The sequence below is a fragment of the Zalophus californianus genome, chromosome 2 (genome assembly GCF_009762305.2).
Source record: "Zalophus californianus isolate mZalCal1 chromosome 2, mZalCal1.pri.v2, whole genome shotgun sequence".
Taxonomy (NCBI): domain Eukaryota; kingdom Metazoa; phylum Chordata; class Mammalia; order Carnivora; family Otariidae; genus Zalophus; species Zalophus californianus.
In genome coordinates, this window is record NC_045596.1 from 158,175,392 (window position 1) to 158,188,032 (window position 12,641).

Here is a 12,641-nt window from a genome sequence, read left to right on the forward strand (position 1 = left end):
AGAGGGAGAAGCAGGCTCTCCGCTGAACAGGGAGCCCCATGCGGGACCCTGAAATCATGACTTGAGCCAAAGGCAGACACTTAACTGACTGAGCCACCCAGGCATCCCAAAGATACTGTCTTATGCCCGCTGAATATTCTTTACTGTTTTCTCAAGATTAATTGACCATATAATTGTGGGTTTATTTCTGGGTTTTCTTTTTGGTTGTATTCAACTATGTATCTATCTTTATGCTAGTACCTTACTCTTTTGATCACTACAGCTTTGTAATATAACTTGTAGTCTGTAATTGAGATGCCTCCAGCTTTGCTTTTTGTTTTCAAGATTGCTTTGGCTATTCGGGGTCTTTTGTGTTTCCATACAAATTTTAGGATTTTTTTGTTCTACTTCTGTAAAAATGCTGTTGGTATTTTGATAGGGAGTGCAATAGTTGTGTAGGTTGCCTTGAGTAGTATGGACATTTTAACAAAATTTGTTTTTCCAATCCATGAGCATGGAATGTCTTTCCATTTCTTTGTGTCATTTTCAGTTTCTTTCATCAGTGTTTTATAGTTTTCAGAGTGCAGATCTTCTACCTCTTTTTTAGGTTTACTGCTAGGTACCTTGTTATTTTTGGTGCAATTGTACAGGGAATCAATCCCTTGATTTCTTTTTTGGCTGCTTCATTATTGGTGTATAGAAATACAACAGATTTCTGTACATTGATTTTGTATCCTGAGACTTTTCTGAATTTGTTTATCACTTCTAGCAATGTTTTGGTGGATTCTTTTCTTCTAAAAGATTTTATTTATTTCTTTCAGAGAGAGAGAGAGAGAGAGAGAGAGAGAGAGAGAAAGGAGGAGCAGAGGGAGACAGACAAGCAGACTCCACACTGAGCATGTAGCCCAACCTGAGGCTCGATCCCAAGACCCTGAGATCATGACCTGAGCTGAAACCAAGTCTGACGCTTAACCAGCTGAGCCACCTGGGCACCTCTGGTGGAGTCTTTCGGGTTTTCTCTATATAGTATCATGTCATCTGCGAATAGTCAGGGTTTTACTTCTTCCTTACTGATTTGGATCTATTTTGTTTCTTTTTGTTTTCTGATTGCTGTGGCTAGGACTTCCAGTACTATGTTGAATAGAAGTGGTGAGAGTAGACATCCTTGTCTTGTTCCTGACTGTAAAGGAAAATCTCTTAGTTTTTCCCCATTGAGGATGATGTTGACTGAGTTTTCATATATGGCCTTTATTATGATGAGGTATGTTCCCTCTAAATCTACGTTGTTGAGGATTTTTTTGTTTTGTTTTGTTTTGTTTTGTTTATTTGACGGAGAGAGAGATAGCCAGAGCAGAAACACAGGCAGGGGGAGTGAGACAGGGAGAAGCAGCCTTCCCACCAAGCAGGGAGCCTGATGTGGGACTCAATCCCAGGACCCCAGGACCATGGCCTGAGCTGAAGGCAGATGCTTAATGACTGAGCCACCCAGGAGCCCCTTTGAGGGTTTTTATCATGAATGGATGTTGTACTTGTCAAATGCTTTTTCTGCATCTCTTGAAATGATCATATGGTTCTTATCCTTTCTCTTATTGATGTGATATATTCAACCACCTTTGCAACCCAGGAATAAATCCCACTTGACCATGGTAAAGTATGGTTTAAATATACATTTAAATGTATATTTAAAAAATACATTTTTTAAAATGTATTGTTGGATTCAGTTTGCTAGTATTTTGTTGAAGATTTTTGCATCTATGTTCATCAGAGATATTGACCTGTAGTTCTCTTTTTTTTTTGGTAGTGTCTTTATCTGGTTATGGTATCAGGGTAATGCTGACCTCATAGAATGAATTTGAAAGTTTTGCTTCCCTTTCTATGTTTTGGAACAGTTTGAGAAGAATAGGTATTAACTCTTCTTTCAACGTTTGTTAGAATTTGCCTGTGAAGCCTGGACTTTTGTTTGTTGGGAATTTTTTGATTACTGATTCAATTTCTTTGCTATTTTGTTGTCTGTTCAAGTTTTCTATTTCTTCCTGTTTCAGTCTTGGTAGTTTATGTGTTTCTAGGAATTTATCCATTTTTTCCAGGTTGTCCAATTAGTTGGCATATAGTTTTTTATAATATTTTCTTATAATTCTTTGTATTTCTGTGGTGTTGGTTGTTATTCCTCCTCTGTCATTTATGACTTTATTAATGAGTCCTTTCTCTTTTTTTTCTTGATAAATCTGGCTAGAAGTTTGCCAAATTTATTGATTTTCTCTGAAGAGCCAGGTCCTGTTTGCATTGATTTGTTCTATTGTTTATTGTTTCTATATGATTTATTTCTGCTCTAATCTTTATTATTTCCTTCCTTATACTCGTTTTAGGTTTTGTTTGTGGTTCTCTCGTAGTTTCTTTAGGTGTAAGTTTAGTTTATTTATTTGAGATTTTTCTTGCTTCTTTTCCTTCCAAATTTTGATGTAAACTCAGTTAGTTAACATATAGTTTAGTACAGTGGCTAACTGAACATAATAAAAAAATATAGTGTAGAATTAGTTTTGGGGTAGAATTCATTTACATACAACACTCAGTGCTCATCACAAGTGCACTCCTTAATTCCTATCACCCATTTAGCTCATCCCCAGTCCACCTCCCTCCAGCAAACCTCTGTTTGTTCTCTATAGTTAAGAGTCTCTTATGGCTTGCCTCTCTGTTTTTATCTTATTTTATTTTTCCTTCCCTTCCTAGATTTTTCTTGCTTCTTGAGGTAAGCATGTGTTGCTCTATATTTCCCTCTTAGAGCCACTTTTGCTGCATCCCAGAGGTTTTAGACTGTTGCTTTTTCATTCAATTTTTTATTTCCTCTTTTATTTCCTGTTTGAGTCATCCACTATCTAATATCGTGTTATTTAACCTCCATGTGTTTGTGGTCTTTCTAGATTTTTTTTTTCTTGTGGATGACTTTTAGTTTCATAGTGATGTGGTCAGAAAAGACACATGGTATGACTTCAATCTTTTTGAATTTGCTGAGGCTGGTGTTGTGGCCTAATATGTGATCTATTCTGGAAATGATCCATGTTGTTTCTGCTATGTTTTTAACATTCATCAAGCCATATATTCACTTTTAAGTATTATAGCTTAAGCCTTAGGGTGTTTTATTTTAAAGATACTTATTTATTATTTATTTGAGAGAGAATGAGCAGGGGGGAGGGGCAGAGGGGGAGAGAGAGAAGCGGACTCCCTGCTAAGCAGGGAGCCCAATGCAGGACTCCATCCCAGGACCCTGGGATCATGACCTGAGCTGAAGGCAGATGCTTAATGACTGAGCCACCCAGGTGACCCTCTTAGGGTGTTTTAAATCTATACTCTTATCTACAGTGATGATGACTTCTGCCCCTTTGCACTGGTTCTGCCTCACTTCTGTATCAAGCATGCTGCTTCATCCAGAACTGAAAGAATGGTGCCCAGGGTGCTTAGAAAAGGCAGGTGTTCTGGTGTTGATTTGATTTCACCGGGAAGGCCTCTACTATTTCATGCTTAGGAATGATGACTCTTGTTTTCATATAGAAAATCTTATTATAGATACACCTTCCTGTTTTGAGGTATTTTTTTTTAAGATTTTATTTATTTGTTTGAAAGCAAGAGCAGGGGGAGGGGCAGAGGGAGAGGGAGAGAGAAAATCTCAAGCAGAGTCCCCACTGAGCACAGAACCCCACTCTGGGCTCAATCTCCTGACACTGAGATCATGACCTGAGACGAATTCAAGAGTCAGATGCTCAACCGACTAAGCCACCCAGGCGCCCCTTTGAGGTATTTTTTATAAATCAGAATTTTGTTTAATTTTAAGCCAAATACCTTTTCACCCTCCATGGAGATTATCAGATACCTTCATTCCCTTATTTAGACTGTCAATGTGGTACATTGTTACTGATCATTGCACCCTCACATTTGTGCATAAACCCATACTTTAGATTTTCCAAAGTTCTCTCCTGTATATGTATTCTTCATTTGAGTCCCATAAAACCTGGAAGAAAGAGCAGATACTTGACGAACACTTGAAGGATGGGGGTTTATGCTGATTGTCACTGCACTATCTGGAAACTAAGTCCTCCTCTCCTGCCTCTTCTCTCCCCACTGCGCCCCTCTATCTCCTAACCGTTCCCTGTCCTTCCTTCCTCCATTATCCTGCCTCCTCCTCCCCCCTCCCTTGCTGCTCAGGGCCACGTTAACTCGCACTGAGGGCACCTAAGGAGCTGTGCTGGCCAGCAGGGCGCCCACTGGCTAGACCAAATTTGAGAGCTGTAATTGTAAACTACATACTATTTCAAATCTTAGTACAAAAAAGGGATATAAACTATCCCATTGATAACTTTTTGTTTCTTGATTGCATGTTAAAATGATATTTTATATAGGCTGGGTTTGTACCGTATATTATTAGAATTAACAGTGGAGAGGGGGGCCCCTGGATGACTCAGTCGGTTAAATGTCAGATTCTTGATTTTGGCTCAGGTCACGATTTTAGGGTCGTGAGATCGAGCCCCCCTCCCACCCCCCTTGGGCTCTATGCTGGGCGTGGAGCCTGCTTAAGATTCTCTTTCTCTCTCCCTCTGTCCCCCCTTCCTCCTCCCCACCCTTGCTGCTCACCCATGCATACACACCCTCTCTCACTCTCTCAAAAAAAGTTATCACCTGCTTTTTTTTTTCAAGGCAACAACCAGAAAATATATGTACTTTTATTCAGTGCTCACCTGATATATCTGTAGATGGTGGTGTGCGGTGCATTTCACACACATCTCATTTAATCTCAATATGGCCCCAGGATTTGATGATGATTTGCTCTGCCTTACAGGTTAAATTCTCACTCGGAGTCTGATTGTCCCCATCTGGCTTTGCCACAGTGTGGGTCAGTGAGACTGAGCTGGGAGGAAAGCAAGACCTTGCTACCTCCATGCCCCTGCTCTGTGCACAGGTGCAGGTACGGGCAGCCCTGGGACATCCATCTCATGATTAGAGCAGTTTTCCTCCTTTGAGGACATGTTGTTCCCACAGTCTGTCCCGCCCTCTGTCTCCTACCTCATAATGCGTTCTCCCCATAACCAGTCTATCCTCCCAGATGGGCTATCAGCCCTGCCTTAGGGCAGGATTTTCTGCTGACCTTGACTCCCTAAGTGCTTCTGGCTCAAGCGAGGCCCAGGCGGTTCCAACTGACTTTCTGGGGATGGGAAACAGATAAGGGATGCAGAACAGCAGGTTCACCAGCAGGGGGAGCTCATCAGGTTCCACTCTTAGGTCAAGGCCTGATTGAGCACCTTCTGCCCTTTCTGAAGTGGCTCCCAACTCACTGTGGCTTCCCCCCAATCCACGCTGAGGCCATTCTTTGATTACTTTCCAAACATTGTGTTCTTTAATTCCTGGAACCTACTTATGCGGCAGATGGGCCTCACGGACAGTGAGATCCCTGTGGCCAGAGCTTGTGCTTTGGGCATGCAGGATGCCTTGTATGAAATACTGGTGTCTTGGCTCAAAAAGACCGGACGGGGTGCCTCAGTCAACACCCCACTGGATGCCTTGGAAATGCGACGGGAAAGAAATGCAAAGGAGAAAATTCAGGATAACCTGGTGGGCTCTGGAAAGTGCATCTAAGAAGATGGGACACGCTCTCCTGTATCCTGAATGGAAATAATCTCTTTAGGAATCTGAGCTTCCCTTGTTTACTTTTCTTCTTTAAGGGGAAGCATGAGTGGACACCAGCCTGGAAGAAAGAGCAGATACTTGACGAATACTTGAAGGAATTCTAATTCAAAAACATACAGCTCTTGGAATGTTCTAGAACTTTTTCAACGCACTTGGAATATTTTTTAGGAAATGCTGGGTGTGATAAGCAAATTGTGGAAAGATTCTATGTTGATTATAGTTACAGGAATACCTCATTTTATTGTGTTTCACTTTATTGCACTTCAAAGATACTGCATTTTTTACAAATTGAAGGTTTGTGGCTACCCTGAGTTGAGCAAGTCTGTTGTTGCCATTTTTCCAACAGCATTTGCTGACTTCGTATCTCTGTGGCACACTCTGGTAATTCTTGCAATATTTCAAACGTGTTCATTATGTTGTTCTGTGATCAGTGATGTTCGATATTATTATTGTAATTTTTTGCGCCATACAAGATTGTGAGTTTAATTGATAAATGGTGTGTATCTTCTGACTGGTCCACTAGCCAATTAATAACCCCAAAATGGTCTCCAAGTGTTCAAGTGAGGAAGAGTCACGCATCTCTCACTTTAAATCAAAAGCTAGAAATGATTAAGCTCAGTGAGGAAAGCTGAGATGGGCCAAAAGCAGGCCACACAACAGTCAGCCAGGTCGAGAACGCAAAGGAAAAGTTGTTGGAGGAAATTCAAAGTGCCTTCCGGTGAACGCGCGAACTGTAAGAAAGCAGAACAGCCTTATTGCGGCCGCGCCGAAGGTCTGACGGGTCGGCCTAGAAGAGCAAAGGAGCCACGACGGCCCGTTAAGCCAAAGCCTGACCCTGAGCAAGGCGCTGACTCGCTTCGGTCGGGCGAAGGCTGAGAGCGGTGAGGAAGCTGCTCGGGGAACGTCGGAAGCTGGCAGAGGTGGGTCCGTGAGGTGTAAGGGAAGACGCCGCCCCTGTAACATCAGGGTGCGAGGGGAGGCGGCCAGCGCTGGGGTAGACGCTGCAGCCAGTTCTCCGGGAGACCCAGCGGGATAAGTGATGAAGGAGGCTACGCGGAGCAACAGGTTTCCAATGCGGATGAAACGGCCTCTATTGGCAGAAGACGCCAGCTAGGACCCTCAGCGGCCGGGGGGACGTCAGTGCCCGGCTGCAAAGCTTCCAAGGGTGGGCTGACTCTCTTGTCAGGGGCTGAGGCAGCTGGTGACTTGAAGTCGAGGCCAGCGCTCATTGACCATTCTGAAAATCCCAGGACCCTGGAGAGTTGTGTTCGTGCCGCTCGGCCTGTGCTCTGTGAACGGAACAACAAAGCCTGGGTGACAGCACTTCGGATCACAACGTGGTTTCCTGAATATTTTGAGTGCACCGTTGAGACCTAGCGCTCCGAAAAAAAAATATTCTTGTCAAACCACGACTGCTCACTGACCATGCACCTGGTCACGCACGAGCTCTGATGGAGAAGTAGAACGAGACGATGGTTGTTTCCTGCTGACACAGCAGCCATGCTGCAGCCCGGCGAGCAAGGAGGCATTTGATCCTCAAGTCTTATTATTTAGGAAATACATTTTGTAAGGTGGTGGCTGCCATAGACAGCGATTCTTCCGATGGATTTGGGCAAAGCAAATTGAAAAACCTTCTGGCAAAGATTCGCCATTCTAGGTGCCACGGAGAACATATGTGATTCATGGGAAGACGTCAAAATATCAACATGAACAGGAGCTTGGAAGAATTCGATCACAACGTTCATGGATGACCCTGGCGGGTTCAAGACTTCAGAGGAGGAAGTGTGGGGGAGAGAGCGAGAGAACTAGAACAGGAAGTGGAGCCTGAAGATGGGACTGAATGGCCGCCATCTCGTGATCAAACTAACAGATGAGGAGTTGCCGCTCATGGATGAGCAAAGAAAGGGGTTACTTGAGATGGAATCTACTCCTGGGGAAGACGCTGGGAAGATTGTTGAGATGGTAACAGATTTAGAGCATTGCATAAACTTAGTTGATAGAGAAGCGGCAGGTTGGAGAGGACTGACTCCGATTTTGCAAGAAGTTCTACTGTGATTAAAATGCTATCGAACAGCATCGCGGTGATACAGAGAAATCGGAAGAGTCGATCAACATGGCCAAGGTCACTGTTGTCTTATTTTAAGAAGTTGCCACAGCCATTCCCACCTTCAGCAACCACCACCCTGATCAGTCAGCAGCCACCAACAGCGAGGCAAGAGCCTCCACCGGCAAGAAGATTACAATTCGCTGAAAGCTCAGATGATGGTTGGCATTTTTTAAAGTAATAAAGTATTTTTTAATTTAATACATGGTTACTAAACATAATGCTATTGCACATTTAATAGACTACAGCGTGGTGCAGATATGACTTTTGTATGCACTGGGAAACCAAAAGACTCATTTGACTCGTTTATTGTGATATTTGCTTTATTGGGGTGGTCTGGAAGCAAACCTGCAGTATCAGGTTTAAGGTGCCTGTGTATGTTCATATGTGTACTGCGAGTTGTTTTAGGGTGTCATTCTTTCCAATTCATGGGACTTCATTCTAAGAGAATTGCACTTTTTACTTGTATTTGTTATATAGTAAGGCGCAGCCATGTTGGCATGCTTGCATTTACTTATATCTATTAATGCTATAAGATGTGCATCTTCCTATTTTTATATTTTTGTATTCTGATTTGTATTTTTGATTTCTGTGAGCATGTAGAACCTTTTGAAATGCACTTACTAGTCTGATTGCACGGGTTGCCTGAATGGGAGCAGGCAACAATAGAATGAGTACAAACACAAAGGGGAAAGACGAAAAAGCCCACCTCTGGATGGCCTGGGTGGGTTCCGGTTCTCCCTCAAATGCAGCTTGAGCTTTCCAGGATCTGATGGCCAGAAACTTCTAAAGTGCCCACCCTTTCCCCTTATTTTGTGGGTGTATGATTATTTACATTACTTATAGGCTGATGTTTCCAAGTAGGGAGAGTGAGAAGAAGGGGTATCCTTGTGCATCCCTGTGTTTGGGTGGGCCTCTTTCTCACCGATGGACGTGGGTAGGGGTGGGAGATGGGTTAGAGCTGAGGTGGCAGATAGGTTCTATGTCATGTGCCATTGCATTGCAGGTCACGAGTGTGGACCTTTGGCCCCATCTTCATCTTCAGCTCTCCTCCCACCACACCCATGTTCCAGTCCTGGCAGGATAATGGTACAGAGTTTATTCTCAGGGTTCTCAGGCTTCCCCACCTCAAAGGTCTGTGTGTGCCCAGACTGGTAGGGCTGGGCCCAAACTGGAATCACCTGAACACTTTAGGCACATTCAGGGAATTGATGTTCTAGCAGAGTTCGGTAGGGGCACAACCCTCATGGCCTTGCTGTTTACCTCCCTCTCCCACTTCCTTCCAGAGGTTCCCCACCCCTTCCCTTTCCTGGAAGACTCAGGGTTCCATGCAGGGCGCTTGTATCTTCAGAAGGAGCCACGGATTTTTGCTAGTCAGCCTTCAGTGCACCTGCAGTCCCTTTCTCAGAGGACTTGAGTGCCTTATCAGAGTTGGTCATGCTTATTCATTTAAGGTAAGCTGCATCAGAGCACAGAGCTGACCCAGTCCAAATGGCACTTGGCCCTCAACAGGCACTTAGCATTTCATGGGCGACTGGTGTCCTTTCATGCTTCTCTCCAGTGGAAGGTGCCTCCTCTGGAGAGGTGGTTGGACATTATCAAACAACACAAAGAAGGCGATTAGGTACAAAATACTCATGTATTATGAATTCATGACCAAATTAAATATGAAACCTTATATAAAAAGAGGTGTGTGTGTGTTTTCTCCCCCACCCTCCCACTCTCCTCTGAAGCAGCTTTGAGCGACATGAGTACAGGGGGGTGTGTTCCTGTGACTTGTCCTTCCTGTCTCCCTGCATTTCCAAATGCCAGGTTCTTGTGGGACTGGAATTCTGCTCCTCCTCCCTCCTTCTCTCCTGGGAGGTCACCAGCCCTGGCCTGGCTCCCCCACAGCCTCCCCAGGTGGTGTCTCTGGTTTGCACCTGGGCCTGCTGGGCCCCCAGAGTGTGGCTAGGAAGGGACAGTGGGTCCCTGAGGGGTGAGCCAGGATGGTTGCCAGGTTGCCAGGATGGTCCTGTGGCTCCTCTCCCATGGGCTCCCTGCACCCCCTTGGCCTTTTCGCATCCTCATCGGCAGGCCATGCTGCTCAGCCCCCCATTCCCCCTCCCCCTGGACTTTAGGTTTCTGCTTTCCCTCTCACCAGGAATTCCCGGGAGACCCCATGGCCACACCTCTGGTTCCCTTCCCCAGAGAAGGGTGCTGGGTGCAGAGCTGCACTCTCCTTGCGAGCTGCCTCCTGCCCTTGCCCCCTGGCTCCTCAGCCTCGCCCTGATGCCAAGGATGAGAACGGAGCAGGCAGGAGCAGACGTCTGGCCTGCCAGCCGGCCAGCCACCCTAGAGAAGGGGAGGCAGCTTAGACAACAGGGGGTGCCACCCTAGACCCGCCTGGCCTGCCACCTCCCACTCCTTCTCTTGACAATGACTTACCATCAGATCTCTAGGTCTCAGTACCACAGAATCGTTCCAGACTTTTCCTGTTTCTGGGTTTGCTTGACCCCAGACCTGAAGCCAGGGTCTTGCTGGTGGAGCCCACCCCAGGCTTCCACTCGTCATCAGTGGGACTCTGGCTTTTAAGACGACATACGGTGTGGGGGCTGAAATATGGGTCAGAATCACAAAACCGGGAGAGGTAAAATGTGGCCCAGCTTTTCCCCATGGGGTTACAAGCTGCTGTCTTAGCCCCCACAATCCTCCGGTCTGGTCTCCCTCTTCCCGGGACTGACTTTGCTTTGCCCCTGCTCACATTTCCCCTTTTCCTCCTTCCCTTCCTCACCCTCCCCACCCCACAACTAGCACTAAGTGAGGTCATGTCCTGTGATCCTTCATTACCCGGATTCCTATTCTCCAAGTCGGTGCCCTTTCCCCTGACCTTTGACCGCCCCCACACACACACATTCACATCCTGAGAGGAGGAGAACAGATTCTCATGATGGGCCAAGGCAGGGGTCCAATACCATGTTCAAGCCCTGAGACCCCCCTGCCCCTGCCCCCGGAAGCCTCCATCCCAGCACGCTAACTCAGAACTCGTGCTGTCCCCAGAGCCAGCCGGCAGGGTCTGGGCATCCCCAGCCGCAGTGGGTGACGAGTCCTTTCCCCACAGGCACTGGAATCACTTCCACGGCCTACGCTTTTGTCTCATCAACACGGAGGCCCCACTTTGTAAGCGACACAGGGGCTTTTTCTGTTCTTGTTTCTTTTCTTTGAGGGGATAGAGGCCAACATGTTTTTGTTGGTGGTGCTTTTGCTGTTGTTTGGGGGTTTGTTTGTTTTGTTTTGTTTTGTTTGCTAATTTTGCCCCACCGTGCTAAGAGGCCGTGCTAACCAGAGGCAGGGGGAGGAGCCCAGAGAGCATGGGGTTGCTGCACCCAGACACCCCCCCCCACTTTCTCCTCTCCCCTGTTCCACCTGTTTCCTTTGGTTCCCATCTCTGGATCTGAATGGTGAAGCACAGGGAGGGAGAAGTTTCTCACGGCACCACGAGGCGCTGCTCCTAGGCCTAAAGCTCTGACCAGGCTCTGCCATCCTCGATCAGGCCTGGCCACCTACCGCCCTGGGAGGGAGGGATGCTTGCCAGAGTGCAAGCCTTCCCACCCGTGGCCTCGGCAGCCACACCCCAGGATGTGGAAGCCTCGAGCTGGGTCTGAACGCTTCATTTCTACCCTGACTTCTCCGGTGAGGAGCTGAGTAGGCGCTGTGTGGAAACTGCCCACAGAACATCTGCCACCCTCAGGTCCGTGGATGGAAAAACGTGGCCAAGAGAGACAGGACCCTCCCCGAGCACAGCCACTCCCGGGGAGGGGGCTGCCTCCACAGACCGAGCCACACAGCCTCATGGCTGGGAGAGTCTCCCATGGACGCCAGCGTTCTCCAGCCCAGAGTCAGATGCCAAAGCTCTCGGTGCCTTCCCCCTCCCCACCTCCCAGCAGCCGTCTGCCTCCCTGCCCTGCTCTGGAACCGCAGTCCCCTGCAGGGGGTCCCCGTACTGACCCACAAGCCCCTCCCCCCCCAGCTACGTTGGCTGCTGAGAACAGCGCTGCCCTTAGGGTCCTGGTTCCGTGGGTCCTCTTGTCCCTGGAAGGTGGAGGGGGCGATGCAGAAGAGCAGAGGGGCGGGGGGGAGTGGGGGAAGGGCAGCAGGGCCAGAAAGGGTGGCAGCATCTCAGACCACAGCCGAGGACGAAGAGGGGGATGACGAGGAGGCCGCAGAAGAGGACGGCGAGGAGGGACTGTTCCAGAACAGCCACCGCCGCTTGGGCTGCCGTTTCAGGTGGAGGTAGTCCTCCTTCTGGCGCTCCTTCCGTGCCCGCTGGTAGTGGTCCTCCTCCTTCAGGTACCAGACGGGCGGCCAGCGGTGCTTCTCGAAATACTCCTGGTTTTCTGGAGCACAGCGCAGTAGGGCTTGGTTAGAAGGCCGGCACCGGGATGTTGGGGGGGGGGGTGTCCAGGGGCCACCCGCTTACCCTCCCCCCCCCCGCTCCCTCCCTGACACTTCTACCCTGGGGACCCTCCGGGGCACGCCCAGTCCCAGGGGCCAGAGCGTCAGCCCTGCCTTCAGAGCCCTCCGTGTCGCTGCAGAGCTTCCTCAAGAAAGCCAGCGCCAGGGCTGGGGCAAGGCACTTCCGCTCCGCCGGGCTCCGTGGCCGAGGGACAACCTAGATGGGCTTCCTGCGCGCTGGGAACGCACCAGGCTGCGACGGAGCGTGAGGAGGGAGAAAGGCAGCAAGCTGCTGGGCCCGGCTGGGGTGGCAGCACAGGCGGCCGAGAGCTGGCCTCTGAGGGAAGCGGAGGGAGGGCTGCAAGAGGACAAGGGGGGTCGGCCTGGACGGAAGGCTAGGCCGAGGGGTTCGGACTGATTCCGGAAGGCGTGGCAGGCGCGGAAGGTGTGG

The 12,641-nt window shown here is 48.1% G+C and overlaps 1 protein-coding gene across 7 annotated transcripts in view; it reads right to left on the minus strand.

Annotated features, from left to right (window-relative positions):
* Nucleotides 1-7,536: 7,536 nt before the first annotated feature.
* Nucleotides 7,537-12,641, minus strand: part of RHOBTB2 (Rho related BTB domain containing 2) — a 30,792-nt gene continuing 25,687 nt past the window's right edge. For 5 of the 7 annotated variants that reach the window (XM_027598910.2, XM_027598911.2, XM_027598912.2 and 2 more), the window contains one exon: nucleotides 7,538-12,132. In XM_027598910.2, coding sequence (XP_027454711.1) covers nucleotides 11,915-12,132 — 218 coding nt within the window. In that variant the 3' untranslated portion in view covers nucleotides 7,538-11,914. Of the gene's footprint in view, nucleotides 12,133-12,641 lie in introns of all 7 variants that reach the window. The other 2 variants (XR_003520791.2, XM_027598914.2) reach the window with 2 other exon arrangements.